The sequence below is a fragment of the Stylophora pistillata genome, chromosome 2 (genome assembly GCF_964205215.1).
Source record: "Stylophora pistillata chromosome 2, jaStyPist1.2, whole genome shotgun sequence".
Lineage (NCBI taxonomy): Eukaryota > Metazoa > Cnidaria > Anthozoa > Scleractinia > Pocilloporidae > Stylophora > Stylophora pistillata.
Window position 1 is genome coordinate 30071596 of NC_142520.1, and position 25219 is coordinate 30096814.

Below are 25219 nucleotides of genomic sequence, written 5' to 3' on the forward strand. Positions count from 1 at the left end.
TCAAGCGCCCACTTTTCGACTGTAGATTGAGTCCAGTTGTTCTAACTTAGGTCCTCATTTTCTGCTGAGCTGGGAACTACTACAATTCAACCTGTGTCAAGTCAATATTCTGAGAACTGGCAAAGTAACCTCTCCAGAGGTGTTCAGAAACTATAAAATCAAGTCGTATTTTCTGAGAATTCGTGATTCTCTATTCCCCGTGATCATTTCAATGATCCAACCCGGAAAGACACACTTTTCCCGAAAATAACGGTCGGATCACAACGAGTATATCCCTTAACAAAAACCCTTTACCCCCCTCACATTGATATGCATATTCTCCACACTGCTCCTCATACATTTCCTATGGTGGTAAAAAGGAGAATGTTAGACAATCACAAGCTTCTTCATTTTCTTGTACTAATAACCTTATTGTTCGTCCAGCAATGATAAAATGTAAAGGGAAATTAGATCTCAGTCACTCTCAGAAGTTCAACGGTTAAAGAACCAGTCTGTTTCTGTAATTTTTTTTCTTAAGAATCAGATTATTGCAGAGGAATTGATTTCGAATCATTACTGCAACCATTTCCTGGAAGACAGCTGAGGCGCCGAGTTCCCTTGATAGCTGAAGAAGTTTGAGCTTCAAAGAAGAAGATCATCATGTTTGTTCATTTGTTCCCATCATGGCGCAAAGAAGAGACTTTTCAATCGTTTGCTGGGTTGCAGAGACAATGTTATTAAGCGGTAGTATCAGAAAATGCCCTTGGAGAAGAGACTTTTGATGAAGACTCGTGATAAATTACCTCAAAAAAAGTACTACATAGCTGTTTATGCACACAGAATGCTCTTCATTTCCATGGCTTCTATTACGCCACTCATTGAAGGTGAGACTAGCGATTGTTTCAGAATCCTGAAATACTGTTCACGAAAATCCCTTCTTTGAAATCAAATGAATGAATTTAAATGTTTCGTGGAAAAGCTGTCACACATTAATGATATTCCCCTTGTACGTCAAGTGACTGTACAAGTTGGAGCGAGAGTCCTCTTTCTTTGAATGGAATTTCACAGAGTTCTTAGAAATAGTTAAGATTTCTCAATTTGTTACCTAGACAGAGCGCTCGGTTAACAAGGGTATAAATTGAAATTTCTCTTCATCGCTTGAAATCTGGTTGCTGATAACGTTCATGTTGTTGGGGAGTGCTTTGGTATCTTTGGCTTGGAATTCTGCACCTTTCTGACAATTTTCATCTAAACTTATACAACTATCAAGCTTTCCTTTACAGATATAATTATCGGCTGTAGTTGAACACGTAATTGGGTACGAAACGGTTTGCTTTTCCTCACAGACCCCAGTTTTAAGAGTTATTTTACTCGCCGGATGGCGCGCGGAACATGTTAGCCTTTTAATAGTGACGTCATAACCCATATTGTTTAGTTTTTCAAGTCTCTTCACTTCTTCCTTGCTCTCAATATAATACACATCCTGTATGCTGTCTCTAAAGGTGACCTTTCTAGCTCTTGGGACTGATATTTGCCCAAAAGGAATCGTCCAAGTGACATCAGTCTCTTCACCCCCGGTGTTTTCCGCGCTGTACACTGCTGACCATTTTCTGTTGACTTCCAGCAGCTTGTGTGATTTGGTCAAGCGCAATTTGTTCGATGATTTCCTTCGACATTTGATTGATCTCTTGTCGCCACCACTGATAAAAACTGGAAACTGCCGTGCGGCAGATGCTCCGTTTTGCTTCTCGGTGCGGGAAGTAAGCAGGTATATACATATAATCAAAATCAAAATAACTCCAATAATGAAAACAATGATTACTGTTACATATCCATCAGTTCGCTCTGGTTTGATGATGGGATTTTGCGAACTCGAAGTCAACGAGCCATATTCTAGTATCGACTTCAAAACTTTTAAAAGACCCATTGCAACAATCGATTGTCTTTTGTGCAGCCAGCTGACCAACTAACCAAAAAACGGTTTGTAAAAAAAGTCTCCGCTACCAATGAGAAGTTTTCATGAGCGTCCGTCTTATGTTAGTCAGTAGAACAACTTTCCTGGATACAGGTCGATGCCAACTATTAATTTTCCGAACAAGAAGCTTGTACAACATTCATTGTCTGAAATTAGACCAATTATGTCTTACGTCAGCAGACAATTTAGTGTTATTTCGCCCAAATTATTGTTATTTCGCCCTATTCTGAAGCTAGTTTTATTCTGCCCCAGTATGGCAGGGAAAACAGTTGAAGGGATATCTGGTTCACCAATGCAGCTTGTTTCGGCAAACAAGCACCGTTTGTTTCAGATGCAAAGCTAATTATTATGTCCCAAACTACATACCTTACTGACCTGGGACCAACAACCATAAAATGGCATTTTAAATACTACTTTGAAGGGATGTACGCTCGGTCAATCCCAGACCTATTGAGAGCCGTGATCTTATGTTACTTTGGCATTAAGTTTTCAAAATTTGATCATTATTTTAGCCATGTCCTGGTTTGGAGTTAATCATTGCTCCATTTTCCTTTCGCTCATTATTTTCTTTGTATGTATAATGTTGTTTGTCACCGCCTTTGAATGACTCATTTTTTTTTTGTTTGTATTATCTCTGCACAAGTTCTCAGTTGATCGACTAAACACGTAGGCTTCATTTCCGCCGCTCTCTCGAGTTAGGTCTTTTTCGTTCCTCCCCTTCCTCTTCGGGGAGGGGCGCGGGCTTGTTGTTAATGCGCTGTGAAGGTGACACCTCTCCTCCCATCCTCGGAGACCCAGGGGCTGTGAGTCGATTTCAAGTAAAGGCAGAAGAGCCCCTGGGGATATTATCTTACAAGACTAGTTCCAAACGGTCGCAGTCGTTCTGGCATCTGATTGGTGCCAGAAAATCTTTGTGTTTTTCTGCCCAATCAGAGTGAAGTGTGCTTTAGAGTCCTTTCGTGTGTTTTAACACGAACCTATACAAAAAGCTCAGTTGCTCGCCATGTTTGTTTGGGCCGTACGATCGACGGAGCTTTGCTCGAGGTGAAAAGTTTCAGTCTCAGCACACAATGTAAGAGAAATCGATCACATTGTCCGCAAAAATCTCACCGGAAATTACACTGAATACTTTCGCAGGTATCACAAGAGAACGTGTTTAAAAGTTTGCGAGGTTCCTATAAAACACGATGGTTGCAGGCGTTGATATGTCGCTTTAAACGTTAAACGAGATGTAAGCATAAATCTCTCTAGATTTTTTGTATTTGATTTTTTTCCCGTGAAGTTATTTCGTCGCACGGGCGCGGGCCACGCAGTATGTCGAGCAACTGGCACTTACGCTTACTTAGCTTTCTGTGTGCGCCAAATCTAATCTTCGCTTTGTAGTAAAGTCTTTCATAATATGGCCAAGGTTGCAGAGAACGTTAAGGTTGCCGAGAACGTTAAGTTCGTGGACGACCTCCAGCAAACGCTTAGAGAAAGCTTAGCTGTGTTTCCGGTCAGCTAATTAAAATCTGAACAAAAACTTATTATCGAGAACATCGTGAGAAGGAGATATTTTCGGACAGTTACCGAAAGGGTTTGGAAAGAGCTTAATCTTTCAACTGCTGCCTAGAGAGTGAAATTCTTGAGCGCGAAAGGCTACGGTTCTCTTCTAATCCCTTGGCCATTGTCATTTCACCTCTTTTGTCCATTGTTGAAAACCTTTGATGATTGGGAATCGATGCTGCTTTAATTGGGGAAAACAAAACCAAACACCAAGAAATATTGGATGGAAAGGGCGGGTTTGCTCTATTGTAAATGTCAGCTTAATTAGTACAGGGTCATCTACCCGCATCTAATAAACAAAAGTTTCCACGCTTAGGCCCGGTTAAACGTCGCATTTTACATGCGCCGAATCTAATACTAATTTAAGTCGACCTGAATTTAACATAGGCATGCTACGCATGCAGGAGTTATTTTTTTGGATACGTAGGTTGAAATGGGACACTATATAACTGATGCTGGTGTCTGAATAATTGTTGGCAAAAATAAACTGCATTGGTACAACGCTTCCTACAGTCCCCTCCACAGCCCTAATTTGAACTTGTCACGCAACGCTCTCTCTCTCTCCAACATTGCATGATGAGACTAAACAACAACCTGATCGTAGGTTAAAATTGTGCTTATTGCCGTTCCTTCGTCATAGGCAAAGTCCTAGTTATTATTCTGACCATTAAGGGCCAGAATCAGAAATTCTGTTTGGTTTTTCCTGAGCAAGAAAATGCACAATAGCGTGCAGTTTTTAAGGAGGCTCGAAAGGGTTTTTTTGACCGCGGGGAGAATGGATTCCAAGATACACGCAAGCTTATTACTCGCGAGAGAAATAAGCGATGGCGCGCGCGATCAGATCCGCGGGCGAGTTGTAAACAAATAAGGCCGCCATGAGCGTTTCAAAACTGCCGGGTACCTCTAGCTCTATTGTTTCCAGCGGAAGTGGTTATTTGAGAAACAAAAATGGAAAGTTTACTTCTTGAAAGCAGGTAGGAAAATGTTCGGATGGCAGGGTTCTTGCCGAAAGTGGTCAAAAAAATTTTAATTAACAAGCTAAAGGAGGATGGTGAAGTCGACACCCCATCAATAAAGTCGTGTCGAGTGCATTCGGTAGGTCTTACTTTGTTCCGTGAGAAATTTAAGTGGATACCTCTGAGTGCTACGATTTGTTTCGCATTGTATTTGACTCCTAATAAAATGAAATGACCGAGAACTTTCCGAAACAACTCACTGGAAGATGAAAAGGAAAATGAAATCATTGTTGGATCTAGGATTGTAAACATTGGACAGTTTTTTGAACAGAAATGGAGAAGTGTAAATGTTGCTATAAAAATAAACATAATTTTCAGTAAACAAGGGATCGTAAAAATGTAGATGAGACTTTAATTTAACAATTTCATTAATTATGTATGCACCCCATTTTTTTAAGACAATGACTTATTCCCATGGGTTTAGCATATATACATTACTAATAAGTACTTACTGCTTCAATAAAAGAGAAATTGATTGAAAGCGGCTTTTTCGTCTCCATTCCTTTCTTACGTTCTTCTCCCTTCTCCCCTTTGTTTCTAACTTCTCGGTTTTTTTTTTCTTTTCTTTCCTTTTTACCTTTTTGGCAGTTCTGCTGAGCCTTGGATTATCGTTCCTCAGACAATGCGTTATTATCAGACCGTTATCAAACCATAGCCTTACCACTATGCTACGCAAACCAGTTAGGAGTTCCTCTCCAAAAGCTACTTTTTCTTTTACCTTTCAGTAAAAAAATTTTCATAACAATATGTGCATTGATATAAGACACCAAAGGTCCCCTTTACACTAAAGAATGCATTTCTTCTTCTCTACGATTGGCCAAATACCACACAGAAAACAAAATTTATTCATATCTCTTTCCAATAACATCAACGAAAGAAGAAGATAGAAGGAAGAAGAACAACAACTCGGAGATGGAGAGACTGAATTTTATTCGACTTTCTCGAATATTATCGGATCACGACCGGTACATACAGTGATGTGAGGATCACAACCTGCTTGCGACGTCGGTAAAATGTCCTCGAGCTGGGTGCAGCAATGAACTTAGCTGGACGTGACCTGCTTCATCGCGAGACGGGTACGAGTGGCGATGTTCAAAGAAGGGTTGCGATGGAATGGCTTCAATGCGCTGGAATTCACCGGTGCGCACACACAGGGCATCGAAAATACATGGTGGGGAATCAAGCGAGGTTTGCCCCAAACAGGAACATCCAAAGGACTTTTCGATGGCTACCTACAAGAATATATGTGGCGTCAGCACTACGGAAACGATCCCTTTGGAAACATTATCGAACATATCGCCCAACTTTATGAAGTCCAGAAAGACTAGATACAAAGGTTTCTTTGCATCGCTGTATGTACCGGCCTTCACGAACAATTTTCAGCACTAGGACACGAAAGTATAATGAAAGAATCAACCAAAACTACAAGAACAGGTAAGACACAACATTTATTTAAACTTTGCATTGACAAACTTCAAAGCCTGACCGTAGACTTGACGTTATTTTCCGGCTAATTTTACGCTTTCAAAGCGAAACTGAACATTCAGTTATATTTCAAAATTAAAAACCTCTGGAAAATTACTTGAGTTTTCCGTTTTGCAAAGCCAAAACGCACCAAATTTACCCTGTTTAAAAAATTATCCAAATTTTGAAAACAAAGACTACTAGTCTCTGTGGAGTTCTATTGTTATCGCTATTGTTTTAATTGAACAAAGCCTGAATGCATAATTAATGTATGGGGTTATATGGTACTCTTGCCGATTTGAAGTACTGGCCGCGCATCAACGATAAGCTTGTTACAGTTTATACTCATCTTTCGAGTGAACTTAAATATATTTATTTAAAGTACAAACCTAATACTGGGAATCACTACTATTGTTAACGTACTGATGAAAACAACAACCCTTGGGAACAGTAAAATTTTTGGCCGATTGTTTAATTCGATTAATTAATACAACTATCTTATGTGAACATTGGCGATTGAAACCATCCGTAAATAAATATTGCGAACAAAACAATTTGAACTTTTCTGACCAAAAAAAAAAAAACTTGTGGAAGTCACTGCCACATACCTTTAATTTTAATCAGTCAAAAAAACTCGAGGTCTATAAAATGCCTTCTGTGATATATCATCGTTCCGAGGCAAAAAAAAAAAACTTGAAAGGTTTGTTATTAGATGTAAGCAAGTGAAATCCTTGTAAATAAAGTCATCGCGTTCAAATGCAAATTTTTATTGAGTGATCCCGCCTTTCCTCCGGCGATTTTAGTAATTCCAAATTGTCATGGATGGCATCAACTTGTTCCGAAGTCTTAGGCCCAGTTCAGACGCCGATCTTTTCATGAGCCGAACCTAATTCCTTGAATTAAGTACATGAAAAGATCGGCGTCTGAATCAATTTGGAACGGCTCACCCGTTCTTCCCGCCTGGCTTGGCCGAGAATTTCGCTTTTGGAACGCCATTGGAACGGCTTTGATTCAGACGTCGTACTTTTCATGTGCCGATCCTAATGCATAAACAATTATAATGTATTTCGCAAGTAATGTGACTAGTTTTACTGGAACTGTATTTGGAACGGCCAAAAATAACGGCGTCTGAATCAACAGGCGTACTTTTGATAATTTGGGTCTGTCCAAATTCAAATTGAGTTGGGCTCATGAAAAGGTCGGCGTCTGAACCGGGCCCTCTCTATAACTCTCCGTGTTAACAAACCATGGAAAGCACTCGACAGCGATTTTGCTAAAACAGCAAAGTCCTCGATTCGAACCAATTCAATTCAATTCAATCTGCTGATCCATAAATCCGGCCCAAATATAGGCTCCGTGTAGCTTCTTGTTCAGTAACAGATGGTTGCCTCAAAATACTCTTCCATATAATTTTGCAGTGGAAAGCTCTATTTTATCTCTTACAGCCTCTGGACAAAGATATTTTCCGGTCTCCGTTCTTCGAACAAGTGAAAGTAGATTGAACCAAGATAAAGTATCATTCTTCAAAGGATAATAAGGTGGGCTACTTGATTGGTTGTTGCCTATCTGGACTTTGCTCTTTGCGTGCGAAATACGTGATAAAATGCAGGTTGTTTACAGGAAATTGACACGCAATGGGGTAAAGTCCAGGTTAGCTATAAGCGAATTTTATTGGTAGAAAACGTCTAAGCAGGTGAGAGTTGCGTGGAAAATTAACCGACCGTACCATTCTGTCCCTTGTCAAATATTTTTCACCTGATTGAGGGAGATTTATGTCATAAAATTTGCGTTGTTTACCGGAAAATGGCATTTCATCTAAGAAAATCTAATCCATACTGGCGAGTAAAAAGTAACACGCAATCGTAACGGGAAAGTATCGTTTAAACAATATTTAATTCATGGAGGACTTTTAGAAGCAAAGAAACGGATATGTAACATGGCAGTCGACGCAGAAAGTAAATGTAACTTGGTGGTCGTTTCAACCGCTGCTAAAAGAACAACCATATGGCCAAAAAAAGATTATCAATAATGTATGATTTACGCAAATATCTTGCCCAAGATTTACCATGCAGAGTCAGTAAAGCTAGCCTTTTCGAAACAACACGCTATAGCGCTAAATTCGTGTTAGGCCTCCAGCTGACGGTGTGTGCGTCGTAAGTGTAGGAGCGGTACACAAAACATGCACGTTTTAACTCGCTAATCGGTAGAAAAAGTTCCCTGACGACCTTTCAAATCCAGACAGATCATAGCGATAAAATCCTCACGTAGGACATGAGACATTACACTGAGACTAGGTTTACACTAGAGGAGAGTTTTCCGGATTCGTAAATGTTTCCGGATTCATCAATTTTGGAGTATTCGGATTCGTAGGCGTTTACACTGAAAGGATATTCGGATTCCTGACCGTTTACACACAACGACAACTCCGGGAACATTCCAAATGGAATGGTTACCAAGACCAGTGTTGTTTCGTCGTTCGATCGACAAAGTGAAAATGCCTCCCCCAAAAAAGGCTAGAGTAGATACAGATGCCACTGAGGCAAATTTGAGTTGGACAGATGCCAAGCAGTCTACGTCGTCGGCGATTAAGTGTGGCTGACGTTAAACTTCCTTGCAATAATAATTTGCGTTTCTTCAGAAATACTGCGGTACACATGATAAAATTTATCGCCTGAACCTGCCACAAGATTAGGCAACCGGAGACCGCCAGCAATGTTAGCACCAGATCCATTTTGGTTTCACCGCAAACTCAAAAGATTGCAGGTGGAAATAATATCCGGATTCGAGAAAAAAAGCGGTTACACGACAAAACTTTCCGGATTCAAAAGTTATCGGATTCAAAGTTCCCACTTTAAATTCCGGATTCAAAATCTCCGGAGACACGGCCAAACTGGGAAGTTTTTATTTCGGATTCGTCCACTTTCGTGTAAACGGCAGAATGAATCCGGTACTAAAACGTTTCGGATTCATCATGAATCCGGAACAATTTCCTCTAGTGTAAACCTAGTCTGAATAGATAATCTTACAACTCTTGTAGGTGTCATCTTACCTCGTTGCTTGAGCGAAATTCAAAACTGGAATCGCTGATTAACTCATATATAGCAATGAAATATCCTGAAGTTGCTCCTATCAACATCTGAAGTAATATTTGATTCAAAATTTTTCTCATGTTCCACTCAGTCTCCTTCAGAAGGAAGAATAAGCATAGTCGTACAACGATCACAACTCCACCACTTTCCCAACATGACTGATACATTTCCTTAATTCGCGAACCGCTCTCTCCGACTCAAGCGTTGATTCGCTGAAATTTGAAGACCTGTCAAACCACAAATTAGCAAGAATCCTCTGATTAGTGCGACATCGAAAAATACTACAATCTCATTGGTTTGTGATACACCAAAAATTGGGCCAATCACATTGCGTTGAGATACACCAAAAAAAAGGATGCGCCAATCAGATTGCTTAGAGATACACCAAATTGCGCTGATCAGATTACACTACACCACAATACACCAATCTATATGCTAACATATAGTTTTTTTTTTTTTAAAATAACTCAATAAAAAATAACTCAAAAAAGCTCGGCATTTCATTTAAACGTCGCATTTAATTGTGCCGAATTTAATTGCCTAGTGCGAGTGACAGCTTCATTCCCAGACTCCGCTCTAAGTCCCCCGCCAATATGGCTGACAAAAGTAAGGAGGATATTTCGTATTTTCGGCGTTTATACCTTTCAAGCACCATTTGCGCTAACAAGAAACGGCAGTGCATCATCTGCTAGCAAGAAGAAGACGGCTTCTGTATGTTTGTTCCCTTGTTATGCTTTTCCTATCGCCGTCGATTGATACGAAATGAAGGCTGGTGGCACAAGGTATTGACTACATATTCTGATGTTCGATTCTTTCCCGCCAGTTTTCTTTGCACATTTCGTGTACCATAAAACTATTGTGTTATGGGTAAAATATATTAAACATAATTTATGAATTAGATTCGGCACATGTAAAATGCGGCGTTTAAATCAACTGTCGAACTTCAGTCGCATATTCGACTGGGTCAGTCGAATATTCGACTGAACTCGCATTTAATATAAATCTGCCGAATTTAATTGATTTAAACGTCGCATTTGACATGCACTTAATTCGGCAGTTAGATTCGGCGCATGTAAAATGCGACGTTTAAACCGGGCCTTAGCTTTCCTTTTTTTTAAGCGCAGATTAGATTAGATTTTGCCTGCGTAAGCGCCAGTTGCTGGGCATACCTGCATGGCCTGTGCGATGAAATAACTTCACGGGATTGGCAAAGTTTCAGTTACGGCAAATTATACAAACAATCTAGAGAGATTTAAGCTTACATCTCATTTAACGTTTAAGCGACGTATTATTAACGCCTCCAACCATAATGTTCTATACGAACCTCGCAAACTTTTTAAAAACACGTTCTCTTAATTGTGATACCTACGAAAGTATTCAGTATAATTTCCGGTAAGATTTTCGCACACAATCTGATCGATTTCTCTGACAGCGTGTGCTGAGACTGAAACTTTTCACCTCGAGCAAAGCTTCGTCGCACGGCCCAAACAAACATGGCGGGCAACAGAGCTTCTCGTATATGCCCCGTATTAAAACACACAAATGGACTCCGAAGCACACTTCCCTCTAATAGGGCAGAAAAAACACAAAGATTTCTGGCACCAATCAGATACCAGAATGACTGCGACCGTTTGGAACTAGGCTCTTCCGCCCTTACTTGAAATCCACTCACAGCCCCTGGGTCTCCAAGGATGCTCTCCTCCTCAAGAGACACGTCAACCTCTTCTCAGTTTACTTGCAAACAAAAAAACAAAGAAAAGTGTTGGGGATAGCACAAAACTTCGACGCGTTATCCGTAATATTCCTTAAATTTTCGACCATCACAATTGATCGTATGAACATGTCACGAGAAATCGGTTACAAGACGGTGAAAACTGAGAAAGAAAACAAACAAAAGGACGAATAAACAAATGAATACCTAAAAACAAGCGTTAATCGAAATCCTACTTACATTTTGTGCGAACCAAACGATAAAAGGAAGAGTTTACGGCCGCAAGAGCTCGTCGATAAGAACACGTGTGAGAAGCTACAGTCCAAAAACATGTGACCAAACTGTAACTCGTGTATATGTACCGAAACGTAACGCAACAAAAAAAAACAAGGACTAAGGAAAAACGTCACGGACTAAGTTTAACTAAACATTCCGCCCGCCTTGGGACGATTCGGTTGGACGATCGCCCAAAACTCCTGGTTCAGCTCAAGTTTAGGTCTTCTCAAAATCATTTTCCAGTAGGCACAGCTTCTGAATGGGGCGTATGAACACGGAGTCTTTCGATTTGACTTTCGCTGTGAGTACCATTCCATCGGCTCCAGGGTAGGTCTCCAAGACCCGTCCAAGACTCCAATGCCCTCTTGGTGCGTTTTCATCAACCAGTAGGACCAGAGCATTTGGTTTTAAAATGGGCAGGGCTTTGCGCCATTTTCCTCGAATTTGCAGGGTTGGCAGGTATTCCCGTAGCCATCGCTTCCAAAACAGGTCTGCCAGGAATTGGACTTGCTTCCATTTCCTCCGGTAGTTATCAGCCTTCTCGAACGCGCTTGGAGGTAGGCAGATGGACTTTCTTTGCATCAGAAAATGCGCAGGAGTGGGCGGCTGCAATTCGTTTGGGTCATCTGAGTTGGCAGTGAGTGCTCGGCCATTCAGCACTCGTTCGACTTCCGTGAAGAGAGTTTCAAGAACTGGTTCTGTCACTCCTTGAGTCCCGACGATTGCCTTTAGAACGGTCTTGGCACTGCGCACCATCCGCTCCCAGATCCCCGACAAGGTAGAAGCGATAGGGGGCTGAAAGACCCATTTGCAACCTCTCTGCAGCAATTCCCGATCAATCTGTTGTTGGTTCCACGACTTAAGCGCTTCTTTAAGTTCCCTTTCAGCTCTGACGAAGTTTGAGCCACGGTCGCATCTTAGTTCAAGCACTTCACCACGACGGTTAATGAATCTTCGTAGACACAGTAGGAAGTCGTTCGTACTCATCGACCGAACCAATTCAAGGTGGACCGCACGAGTATTTAAGCAGGTAAACAGACAGCACCAGCGTTTAGCTGTTCCTCTTCCGTGCTTTACATATAGGGGTCCAAATAGGTCCATGCCTGAGTACGAAAATGGAGGTTGATAGGCCATCATGCGACTTTTCGGGAGAGGAGCCATTTGCTGAGTCATCGGCTTCGCTTTCAACCTCTTGCACAGGATACATCGTGCGAGGATGGATCGAGCCAAAACTCTAATCTGAGGGATCCAATACTTCTCGCGTACCTTTGCTATCAGGTGCTCGCGGCCAAGGTGGCCGATCGATTCGTGGATATGGCGGACAACCATGGCTGTTACTGGGTGATTTCGTGGCAGAATCACCTGGTTCCTAGCAGCGTCAGCGACTGGCGGTGATGTTACGCGCCCTTTGACTCTCAGAATACCGTGGTCATCAAGCACTGGATTCAGGCTGACAATGTTACTGGATGACTTAACTTCACCTCTGGCCTTCAGGTCTTTAACTTCTTGGGAATAAGCTGAGCGTTGGACAAGTCTTGCGATGACTACGGCAGCAGCATTATAGTCCTCTAAGGCAAGGTGGCCCTTCTGAACAGTCTCCCGATTGCAAAGTGAATGAAGCGAATAAGCCAAGCCACTTGACGTCTGAGTCGATTCCAATCGGAGCAGCCACTTAGTATCCTATGGATGATACACTGGGATATAACAGTTGAAGAATTCTCAGAAAGCGGTTCTGGTTGTTTAGTACGCAGATCGGTGCTTATGTCGGTAAGGTTAGCGTGCGTGACCTTTTTCAGCTCCAATACTTCATCTGGAACCTCCTTAAGCTCTGCATTGGGCCAGACAGATTCTGACTGCCAGAGGAATTCTGGCCCTCGTAACCAACGGTGATTTGAGCTCAGCTGTGAGGGGTTCAACCCACGTGAGACATCATCAGCTGGATTTAAGGTACCCGGTACATGATTCCAGTCATCGGGTTTTGAGTTTTCTCTGAATTCTTCTACGCGATTGGCGACATAGGTTTGGAATCGGCGCTTCTCATTTCTTAAGTAGTGGCGCACTATTTCACTGTCGGTCCAGTACTTGGTTTCTCGAATGCACAGATCTAACTCTTCTCTCAGCATCTTATTTAGGCGTGTAACCAGGACAGCTGCTCGTAGTTCAAGTCTTGGGATGCTCGTGAACTTAATAGGAGCATTTCTTGCCTTGCCCATCACGAATGAACAGTGGACGGGGCCGTCAGGATCCTGAATTCTCAAGTATGCAGCTGCTCCATACCCAGCTTCCGAAGCATTGGAGAAGATGTGTAGCTGTAGTTTACACCTCAGCGCATCAAATCTGGGGGAAAGTAATAACGCGGGATGCGCAATTCTGACAAGGACTGCAGCTGTGTTGTCCAGGATCTCCATCTACTTACGAAGTGTTCATTTAGTGGTTGATCCCAACCTAGCTTAGCCTTCTATACATCTTGTATCAGCGCTCTTGCCGTGAGGGCTACAGGTGCAGCAAAGCCAAGGGGGTCATACAGAGAAGAGACGGCGGATAGGATACCACGCTTTGTCTCGGGGCGAGTTACAGTTTTAATTTCAAAACCTAGCTAATCTGTCTCAAGAAACCAACGTACTCCAAGGGCTCTTTCCACTGGTAATTCATCCAGGTCAAGATTCAGTTCTGGTTTGGCTCTTCTTTCAGCAGGTATTTTGGACAAGGTGTCTTTGCTATTTGACATGAACTTTGTCAAGCGAAATCCACCACTTACTAACATTTCTGCCAAGCTGGATGCTGCTCTGGCTGCCAAGTTCTCGTCTTTGAATGACGGTAAGGCATCATCGACATAAAAATTCTTCTCAACAATGGCAGTGACTCCCTTCTCACACCTTTTAGCATTGTCAGCAGCTCTTCTCCTCAAGACAGAGTTTGCAACGCAAGGAGAGGAGGTAGCACCGAATATGTGCACTTCCATGACGTAGACGTCTGGGGGCTGCCCATAATCATCAGTCCACCATAAGGAACGTAGAGCATCTTGGTCTTGTTTTCGCACCCTTACTTGGTGGAACATAGCTTCCACATCAGCGGCCAGCCCAACCTTTCCTTGCCGAAAAGGCAGCAGCACCCCAATGAGACTGTTGGTCATGTCTAGGCCTTGGATGAGCTTCTTGTTTAGGGATGTGCCCTGAAACTCAGCTGCGGTATCGAAAACGATGCGAAGCTTTCCAGGTTTGTTGAGATTAATAACTGGGTGATGAGGCAGGTACCAGGTGTATGAAGTCTCCATAGCTGCTTGTTCACGAGATAGTTTTCGGGCGTAGCCTTTAGAGATATACTCATCCATGACCTCGCGGTACTTGGCAGCAAGCTCCCGATTTTCAGGTTTTGTGAAGCGTCGCCGAAGGAGTTCCAGTCTCCTTTTGGCTAGGGTGTAGTTGTTTGGCAGCCGTGGCTCATCTTCCCTCCACAAAAGGCCAACTTCGTAATGCCCATTTACGAATGTGGTGGTATCCTCTAGAATCTTCAAAGCTGGCTTATCTTCAATGGACAGTCGTTTGTTGCCTGTCCTCGTTGCTCCGTAGTCTTCGATCTTCCAGAAACGTTCAATTGGGTCTTCATGCTGAGTGCCGACTGACAGAAAGTTAACAGACGCTTGCTTTCTCCGGCTACTGTTTAGGGGCCCTGCGATACTCCAACCGAGTGGAGATCGATAACCATGGAGGCCATTTTCGTCTTGTGGAAACCTGACTTCATTTTGCAAGTGTGCTGCGGGTACATTGTTGCCCACAATTATTGATACTCGTTTCATGTCAACCTCTGGAAAGGTCAGACCTTGCAAGTGGGGATAGTCCTTAAAATCCACTTTCTCCGGCAAAACTTGTTCCGACTGATTGAGATCTGGGAGGACATAGGCTTCATTGACATCTATATCACGGCCACACCCTTCTACAGGACTTAGGGTGAATGACACACATTTACTTTCTGTCAGTTCCTCTTTGTTCCTTATCGTCTTGATACTAATTTGTTCTAAAGGTCCTTCCAGATTAAGCTGATCAGCAAGTTCACTATCAATGAGAGTGTCAGTACAGCCGTTGTCCAAAAACGCATAGGTAGGAAGTGAAGCACCATTTTCTGTGGTGACAGTTACTGGTAGCACGTTTAGCAAGACTTGAGCCCTTTCGGTGCTTGTGCCATTTGAACTTACTGAGGACTGATGTTTGTTGCCCGCTGGAGGTTCTATTTCTTGTCTTGAACCCTGTGGTTGGAGGGGAGGTGTAGCAGCAGGAGGCACTTGTTGGTTGGCATTATTATTCGCAACATCTCCTTTCTGATCTCTTGTCCTGAAGCGAAGGCCACTGTCATTCTCCTTATGCAGTAATGTTAGATGATGACCAGTGCACTTGGTACAAGCTGGGGGCTCTGGGCAGGCGGAACCGCTGTGATTAGGTTTGGGACAGCCGCAATCAAAGCAAAATCCATACGATGCTGCGTACTGACGCCTCACAGCCACGCGATCGCACCGCGAAATGATCGGGCAGTGCTGCAAACGATGAGATCCAGACTTACAGATGGAGCAGGTGGCTAAGGGTTTTTTTCTGAATTGATTCTCGACTTGTGTGGATGAGATTGTGGTATTCTTTGCAGGCAGCAGTAGTGTCCCTTTGCTTCTCGGGGCATTTCTGTTTTCCTCCTTGTTTTCTCGTCTTTGCCGCTGGGATCCAAATACCGGGTCGTTTCGGATTGAGGCCTGCCTTTTGATGAAGTCTGCGATGTCCTGCAATCGGGCAGTTCTACCTCTGCTGACTATCTCATAGTTTTGAGTCTGCCATTTTGTGATCAGGTCATTTGGGAGTCTGTTTACAATCCTTCTCAGATTAGTAGCTGCACTAGCTTCTCGCTCAACATCACCCCTCAGGATTTTTGATGCAGTGTTCAACTCCTCAGCAAAGTTTTGTAGACTTACACTGTCACCATAGGTGAGCCTAGGGCCAGAAACGAGGTCCTCAATGTAGGCCTGAGACACCTGGATGGGTTGACCAAAACGCTCCTTTAAAGTCCTCATGAGATCGTCATAGGAGCAGCCTCGGTTTCTTTGGATTACTTTGAGCGCTTCACCTTTCAAGAATTTTGGTAAGTAGTCAACTCTTTGGGCGTCATTCAGCAGCTCACTTTCAAGATGTGTGCGGGTCTGCTCCCTAAAGAAGGGAAATTCAGCTGGATTACCACTAAATTGAGTCGGGACAATACCATTTAGGAGTTGCACCTTCCACATAGCTGCTACATGATCTTTTGGGGTATTCTCCTCTTGTTTAGTAACTGAAACAGCCTTAGGCTTGCACTCAAAGGAGTTTAGGTCTTCATGGCAAGAGAGACGGGAGTTGGTAACTGGTAGCCGGTCTTCCTTGTTTTCGCGCATGGTACCTTGTCGAAGGGGGTGGAGTAATCTACTGGTGCAACATCTGGCATTGTCTTACATGGCCTCTTAGAGATGTCCAGCCTACTTGGCTCCGACTCTTCAAGAGCAGGTTTACGGCTGTGTTGGAATGGAAGCTTATCAGTCCCATAATTTGGAGGAACCTCATTATTGGCGCCCAGTAGACCAGTTCCTTCATCGTAATCCCTTTCGATTTTCCAATCTAGCTCGGCTAAAGTTGCCTCATCCTCTAAACGCCTCAGTTCAGTTTTTGCATTTTGTCTGGCTAACTCGGCCTCCTCTTCAGCTCTTCGCTTCGCGAGCTCCAGCTTCTTCTAGGCTAACAGAGCTGTACGTAACTTTTCCTTTCTAGATGATGAAGAGGCCTTTGAAAACACAGAACTCCGGTGTGTTTTTCCACTCTTTATAGAGATTTCATCTTCTTGCTTCTGTGTTTCTCGATCTGACTGCATTTGCCTTTCACATTCTTCGATCAGCATTGTCATTGTTTCTTTGAGGGACTCGAATCTTGCTCCTACTTCGTGAAGACGTTTCCTTTCATTAATTCCTGGAACGTACTTTGCATGAATAGCTTCGCAGAAATTCCAGGCAAGGGTTAAACTCTACCATTTTCTGGGCGGACGAGGGGTCCCAATTTGTGTAAAGACAAGTACGCAGTTGTTGCGTTTCGGCAACGACGTATCTAGCAACTTTGTTCCACGAGTTCGCCAGTCGATGTTGTTCACTTATACCCTTTTGCCGCAAAAATTCACTGAAATCGATTTGTGTATTTGGCAGGGGGTCCTGGCGTAGCGAGTATCCAAATGCTTGTAGTGCTGATGGTGGGTTAAGATCAGCAGACGGCAGTGAAAAGGCTGTGACTCCAATGTCCAGGGGAAAATCTTGGTTGGCTTTAACCGACAGGTTCATTCCAGTCCATTTGATTTATCTCCAAACCTGAAACAACTTGGTCTATTCCTCGATCCACAATCCTGTGATCCACTCTACCTTTGCCATCAATTGCACTCGAAGCGATCATTCCTCAATAAATTCGGGTAGAGGGACTGTCTTCAACAAATTACTCTTGGTAGGACAAAAATATTTTTCACTATGTTGGGGATAGCACAAAACTTCGACGCGTTATCCGTAATATTCCTTTAATTTTCTACCATCACAATTGATCGTTTGAACATGTCACGAGAAATCGGTTACAAGACGGTGAAAACTGAGAAAGAAAACAAACAAAAGGACGAATAAACAAACGAATACCTAAAAACAAGCGTTAATCGAAATCCTACTTACATTTTGTGCGAACCAAACAATAAAAGGAAGAGTTTACAGCCGCAAGAGCTCGTCGATAAGAACACGTGTGAGAAGCTACAGTCCAAAAACATGTGACCAAACTGTAACTCGTGTATATGTACCGAAACGTAACGCAACAAAAAAAAACAAGAACAAAGGAAAAACGTCACGGACTAAGTTTAACTAAACAAAAAGGCTTAGAACTAAGGCTTTTTCTGTCAAATATAGCAAATGGATCGATGACTATACGAATGGACTTAAACAGTAACTTTCTTACTTCATTATTAGCACAATTATCAATACTTCTCGCAACTCTCGACTGCTCAGAGATCAGCGTAACCCCGGGACCCTCTTTTGTGTTCCTTTTATTAACAAATTGCATCCCTTTCTCAAACCTACTAACAAAACCTGCAGCCCTTTGTAATAAGTTCACTAAAGAAAGAAGTTAACAAAAACCCCGAGTTTTCACCCCCCCCCACCCTTCTCTTTAAATTCCATCCATTTTCTATGAACAAAACAACACGTTTGAAATATAAACACAGTTTAATAATACGATTTATCTACCAAATTCACATGTTTATCAGTTTCAGAATAAGCATTATTACCTCTTGGATGACTTTGTCTTATGCTTATTAGTAATTTTTTAACTCCATTCATCTAAAGGAAACCGAAAATACTTAGGCGTGGTTTGACGTTAGCTGATATGAAGAGGTTTTACATATTTCTTTTTCTTTGTGGCTATTTAGAAATGTTCGGGTTAAAGGTTTGTTTCTCGGTTATAAGTAAACACAAAATTGGCAATATTCATTTATTATTTTCTCTTTTTTTTTTATTTTTCTTTACGTTTCAATCAACAAAAAAGTTTCGGCTTTGCCTACTTAAAAGAGCAGACTGTGATAATTTTTTTGTTTTTGTTAGGAATGGTAATTGATTCCTTTTTTTGCGTTCTTTTGGTTTTTTATATCGAAAAGACAGTTTCGGTTTAAGTTTCAAGTATTAAAACAGTTTTTTTGCATTTCTTTCCTTGTTATTCTATTTTTTTTCAGCCAATCATCGAGTGGCATAAAAATTCATAGTTCCAAGCTGTAATAGTTTGTAGAAAAGAAAAATGATTGTTGGAGCATCCGGTCCAGGTATTTCCACTCTTAGTTCCTTCTTCGTCGTCGTTTCCGATTGTAGGGTTCGGTTTGGGCCCGTACCTCAGCCTGTGGCAAAAAATGTCAAGTAAGTATTCTCTTCATACTCATACTCGATTTATGTATCTGATCATATTTGTAATGCTGCCATATAATCGCTTTGAAACTCAGATTACCCTTGTTGTAATCAAGTCACGTGTTTAGCATCAAGTACCCGGATATCAAATATCGTGCAATCGAGTACATGTAAGGTTTCCCTGTACGGCACTTGGCTTCATCTTTGATTAAACTCACCGCCATAATCTACTGAAGGTCTCGGTTTATTACAACCCTGAAACGTGGTTATGTTGAGGATAATAGGCTACTCAGACGTGAGAAATCCTCAACCCAACACAGCAACGCTAATTAGTTTGCATAATTGTGGTTTACTTTCATTTCCTAATATCCCATGCGTTTAGCCCTAACGCAACTATCATTCTGGACATAGTTTTTGCGTCCATATTCTTCTTTGATTGACAGTTAAGGTACCCCTATTGCCCTTCTCAATAACACTCTATCTACAAACTGTCTGTCTCATGTGGAGCTGCTTGAACCACATTTCGTTTATACTCAAGACATACCTCAGGAAGAAATGACTCCCCGTCCCACACTCTCCTGGCTTTGTAACGCTTCTCTCTTTTTCTCTAAGTAGGCTCAACAACCCGAAAACAAATACCTTCGTTTCACCGACCTCTGAAATCTCTACGAACGAATATGTACGTGATCGCTATCATGGTTTAGGGAAAATATAACTGATACAATGATTTACCTCACATGTCCTTTTTAACTCAAAATACAGACAGCAGTTCACACTTTCGATAAAACACAATGAATAAGTATATAGTTATGACTTGAGTAACATAAAGCACTAAGTCTACCTCACTCTAAAGGTGTTAAAAAAAACAGTTAAAATAGAAACTGAACGAATTACTAGCTGGGTGACAGTCAAAATGCATAGTGGCTTTGCTAACCGGAGGTTGGATGGTTATATTTTTGGGGATCATTACGGTCACTGGCTGTTCAGGAGGGGGGACGCAAAAAAGAGCGTGATAAGCATTTCTGGGGCACAGACGAGCATATTCCAAAACTTTAGGACTTGTGTGAACTGCTCAATTTCCACGTTAACTCTAGGAACCTGTTCGTGAGTAGCTGGTTCTAAATATGAATAAAAGATAATAGGACCATTAAGATCACACAACTCTATATAACACTGAATCGCATTGACAGATCTCACAAATGTTTACAAAACATCCAGAATGGACGTAACGTTACAGATGTCACTTAATAAGTCCACAACTAGAAAGCAATCCTGAATACTGTTGGAGTGGTCCACTCTGAACGCTTAATATTACGCCTTTCAGCGATGCTTTTGAGACATTCAAGGCATAAATGCACACATTACTTTGTCTACTAATGGTATTTGGCGATTAAAAACTGAGTTAAAGAGTTTGCAGTTTGTTGAGATACAAATTAATTGAATAGGGCTACCCCTATTCAGCAATGGACGCAAACCAAATATGTTCCATTGAGACAAGTCAAAAACTCATTCTTTCTAACCTTTAGCTTGTTGGGAAAAAACTTGTGGTTCATTTGTCTTTGTGACTAGACACTGAGCTTTTCGCAATGGCTCGTTAGACTCTTTCTCGGATGCATCTGAACTTTCTTGAGTGCTGTGCTTTCGTTTCCTGGTCTTTCCTATCCGTTGAAACAGAAGTTTATGACCTAGAAGCGTCTAACTTCTCCTATACTGTCTAAAAACAAGCTAAGGTTTTAGCCGACCAATGCGAAGAAAGGGTGCAATTTTAGCCCAGATATGGAATTAGAGGTTGAAACATCGATTTCCTTCGTAAAAAAAAACTCTTAATTAATCTCAAATAGGCATTGAAAAGCTTACAGGAATGAAAGAATAAGCCACAATCTTTATTGGAAAGCATTGGAAAAGTTATAGTAATTGATTCCCTTAACATAACATTTTCTGAAACAACTTTGAGTTCAACACTGCACTTAAATGTGGAAGTCGGTGATAATGTGGTGGATGCGAATGAGTCAAGAGGATTGTTTTGACGGTGTTTAGTTTTAGAAAAGAAAAATTATCTAATCACGGTTTCTTGAGACGCGAGTGAATATTTTAGTCAACGATAGACAAGTCAAAAGCCTTTTCTACCTAACCTTCAACTGATGTTATTGCATCAGTCGGTTTACCTATATCCTCTACGGATGGAGGCTCAATCGTCATCTTAGTTATAGGAGACTCAGCTTCATGTTCTTCTGTCTCCATGACTAAATATGGGGATTTTCTCAAAGGTTCATCAGATTCTATGTCAGAACGTTCAGCAGCACTACGCTTTCGTTTCCTACTCTGTGCAGTGAGCGATGCACGGCACTCTATCTCATGTATCTCCCATGAGGGAGAATTATTCTTGGAGAATTATTCTTCGTGATCTGATGATACTTTTAAGTTTTCAAAAGGATCCCCATCTGAGTGGTAATATTCAGCGTCCTTGCAATTTGGTGAGTCCAATGTCACAACATCCACTGATCTGGAGGATTTCTTTTCAGCGAAGGTGTTTAATGCAAATGATCCCCCCTAACATAACACAGAAAAACGAGTTTTGTTATTCCTTGCTAAACTTGCTAGGAGATAAATTTTGTAGTCCGGTTCATTTACAATTGTACTGAGCACACTGGGCCCCGAAAGCTGTTCCAGCTAAGAAACCTTTACATGCCGCCAACTAAAACATGGAAAAACTTTTCATCAATCTGCTTTACATCTCTGTTCGCATGCGTCATGGTTAACGGCGCATGAGACACACAAGAGTGAATAGGCAAAAGTCCTAAACAAAAAGTTTACGGAATTTTCAAGCGTGCCAAATCGCCAGGACCTTAGTCTTCAACGTTATCTACTACGGATTTCGCCAAGCAGATCACTTATGGTCTGACGATTGCAGTGGCTCACCAACCTTACCTCAAACATGAACGATTTCGAATGGAATGGGTTTATGGCAACATCCAGGGATGTTGCTGAGACTTGTGTGTTGTTCTTCGCGGGACTATCAATCTCATCCGGTGCCTCTCCATTGCAACTGGTATTGCTTAAGGAGCATCCAACTGACTCCGGCTGCACGTTGGTCTTGCTGATATCTGCGTGCGGCAATCCCGCAGACACAGTTGAAGCACACGCAAGCAATACACCTGTAGTTAAAAGATCGTAACAAAAGGTATTGACTTTCGTTATCTCTTCATATGCCATCTGTTTCAACCCATAAGGAGGGTTTTAACTGTTGAAAATGTGCGGTCGAAACACCGATTTATCATGGTACTCATTTTAATTTATGTAAAGGAACTGTAACATATGCTAAACAGGGAATTGTTATCACGCTATTCAATCTTGAACTAACTCTATACAACGATGTTTTAAAGACTCGCCCCGGCACCGTAACCAAGGAAACGTGAAAGGAAAACGATAAGACTGATTCTCCTTCTTTTAAGACTATTCAGTGACTTTTAAAAGATGTTGATCACGTATTGCACGGGATAATCAGACTATCCCACAAAGGATAGAGTTGTTACCGCATGCCTACATATCACTTCTTGAAGATGACTTTGAGTTACCTGAAGACATCCCCGTTAAATCCGATGAATCCTTTCCATTTGACGAGAGCGTTGAAATCTCCAGGTAAAAAGAGTTTAATTGCTGATTGGGCACAACCGAATTGATCTCATTGGAAGAAAGTGATGTGCTGTCGTCCGTCATAACTTCCTGTTGGCAAGAGCCTTCGTCGTTTGTCTCTTCATCGTCTTCAATTGACGATACCTGAGAGTTTTCCACTTGCACAGAGTCCCCAGTTGTGTCGAAGTTCTCCTCAGCTTTCTCCATATCAATATCACCCGACCCCTGAGACACTCTCGAAGCATTTACCTGGGGTGCAGATCTCTTTGCTAGATTGTGAAGTTAAAGGGTTTGAACTTTGCGAATTCTCTGTCTGGTTTTTGTTATTGTTCGAACGCAGTTGCGAAAAACTCATCAGAAAACAGGCAAAAATGCGCTTAACACTAAAACTCCTAACCAAAACAACCTCCAAAATTTCAACTCTTTGAAAACGGACAAACTTGCACGTGCAAACAAGGTACACGTAACAAATGCTGACAGTTCGTTTTCAAAGTTTCAAAAACAAACATTTCCTGTGAAGTTAACAGCTGGGAAACACCGAGACACTATAGACTTATATAGATTAGTTTGATTCCTAGACTTGTATTTGTTGGGAAAATTGATGGCGGTATCCAGTTGGCTAAAGAATTGTGACTGAAATAATAAAAGGAAGTCCTAACCTGACGTCAACGCAGTTGGCAAACCTCTCCAGGGGGAGATTTCGTTTGCAAGTATTGTTGATTCGGCTTCCTGGACTTTTTTTTATATAGGGGGTGACCATCGTCAAACCTCTAGTGTGAAGGAAGGAGCTCGAATTCAGATAGTGCCCGGGACTAATGCCCGAAATGTTATTTGGTGTTATTTGCAGGCCTCTCCACGGACTAATTTCATTTGCAATGATCATGGTGACGTCTAAAGATCAACACAACACATCAGAAAAATTATTTAAATGAGATTCTCACGCCTCAGTATGCCTATTGCATCTGAAAGAAAGCGTTCTTCGCAGTAATATCAGTCATTATTTGTTACATCATCAACAGAACATCGCAATGAGCCATCATACAAATAAGGATAAAACTCAAATCTTGTCCATAGACGATCAAGCCAATTAAGATATTAAGAAACCCTCACACTGGGGATATTTCCTCTTAAACTGTAAAGGTGTCCATGTTTGATAGCACATCCGATAACACAAGAACAACCAGTTTGCACTCGCACAATACGGAGCCAAAAAATTAGTTTTAACGACAGAGATGACCAAGTTGCAATGGAAGATTTACCAGTGGTACTACTGGATTACTAATATTGTGTAAGTTTGTATCCACTATTAACGTATCGATTCCAATATATGGCGTTCTGCTAGACGTGAGGAGACATAATTTTCATATAAGGCATGAAGCAACACTTGTAGTACTTGATGTAGAGTCTTGTTTCAATGATTTCTATGAACATGGAAATTTTCTTTCGGTAACATTAATAATGAACAACATAAAAAGTCTCTCCTTCTGTAACAGAAGTCAAACGCACTACCCACCACTGAAGTTCCAAAATTGGGAAATGTCATTGAAAAAATACCAATAAAATTTGCTTGGCTTTGACAGTGATTTCCCATCACGCCATGCGTTTCGGCCGATCGTGTAGCGTAAAAATATTTCATGAATTATACTGATGTATCAAGTATTCAATACCGTTGTGTGAAAATTTTACACAAGCAAAATTTTAATTTCAAGCCTTAAGAGGCGCTGCCAGTAAAGATCACATATGATCATCAAAATCGCGATCACAGCCAAAAAATCGATTTCGCTCATACTTTCTATATTGATAGACCCTTGTACCAAAGTAAACAAAACAGGGTTAGTTTTTTCTAACCTTTTTTTTTTAGAGTAATTAAATAAAAACGGTCGAGTGCGGATCGAGCGAAATTTCGATATTCGAAATATCGAAATTCTGTCATATTCATGGCTAGCTAGCGTAAGTCGAAAATGATCTGGGAATTTTCCTTTGCGCTAACATTATAGTTAGGGCCTTGAACAATTCATTGATGACATGAAAAGCAGATATGTTCTCGTTATAAATATTTTATGAATTTTTTTCTCGATGACACCCTGCGGCTGTTTTTCAGTAGCTCTATGGTACCCTAAAACAACTGCCAAAAACGCTGGTTGGTACGCGAAGAAGAACCCAATAACTATATTGCAGATACACTTTTAATTTTTTGGGATAATTTTTGGTTTTGCAGTAACCCTTGTTTGAAGTTTGCTTATTTTCGAGGTTTGCTGCAGCCGCCATATTGAAGTTTCAACTAACTTGACCATCAAGAAACAATTGATCGCACGTCGAAAAGTACATTTGGAGTTAAAACATGATAAGCTAACTTAAGATAAGACTTAGTTTCTGTTTCTTATCTAGAGAATTCATTAAATTGGTGGTAGACTCTGGCAGATTTTTACTTGTTGTCAGTTTGTTTACACAAGATATTTGGTGACTACTGTACCAAAAAGTTGCGTTTTGTTGATACCTTCGGTTTCGGTTGCAAATCTTCTTTCTGGGCATTTCAGTTATTAGTTTTACTTTTCAGAATGTACAATCAATCTACGAAAACTCCGGCTTTTCCATGACAAACACATCCTCGGAGAC

At 41.5% G+C, this 25219-nt stretch overlaps 3 protein-coding genes across 3 annotated transcripts; all 3 read right to left on the bottom strand.

Annotated features, from left to right (window-relative positions):
* Positions 1-376: 376 nt before the first annotated feature.
* On the bottom strand, positions 377-2097 carry LOC111325910 (uncharacterized). The gene has a single exon (XM_022929826.2). It carries the CDS (start codon positions 1904-1906, stop codon positions 1085-1087), a length of 822 nt encoding a protein of 273 aa, XP_022785561.1. The 5' UTR covers positions 1907-2097; the 3' UTR covers positions 377-1084.
* Positions 2098-11271: 9174 nt separating this feature from the next.
* Positions 11272-13463, bottom strand: LOC148738274 (uncharacterized). The gene is made up of 2 exons (XM_088749403.1): positions 12843-13463; positions 11272-12735 (listed from the first exon to the last, which is right to left on the bottom strand). Exons 1-2 carry the CDS (start codon positions 13461-13463, stop codon positions 11272-11274), a joined length of 2085 nt encoding a protein of 694 aa, XP_088605529.1.
* Positions 13464-13651: 188 nt separating this feature from the next.
* On the bottom strand, positions 13652-16459 carry LOC148738275 (uncharacterized). Its single transcript, XM_088749404.1, has one exon. The coding sequence runs from the start codon at positions 16457-16459 to the stop codon at positions 13652-13654; it is 2808 nt and encodes a 935-aa protein (XP_088605530.1).
* Positions 16460-25219: the final 8760 nt, after the last annotated feature.

Excerpts from the sequence above, each read along its gene's own strand:
- LOC111325910 (XM_022929826.2), bottom strand. The coding sequence starts at position 1,906 with ATGGGTCTTTTAAAAGTTTTGAAGTCGATACTAGAATATGGCTCGTTG.
- LOC148738274 (XM_088749403.1), bottom strand. The coding sequence starts at position 13,463 with ATGGAGATCCTGGACAACACAGCTGCAGTCCTTGTCAGAATTGCGCAT. Across the intron at positions 12,736-12,842 it reads AAGTATTGGAGCTGAAAAAG|GATACTAAGTGGCTGCTCCG; the intron begins GTCACGCACGCT and ends TATCATCCATAG.
- LOC148738275 (XM_088749404.1), bottom strand. The coding sequence starts at position 16,459 with ATGCGCGAAAACAAGGAAGACCGGCTACCAGTTACCAACTCCCGTCTC.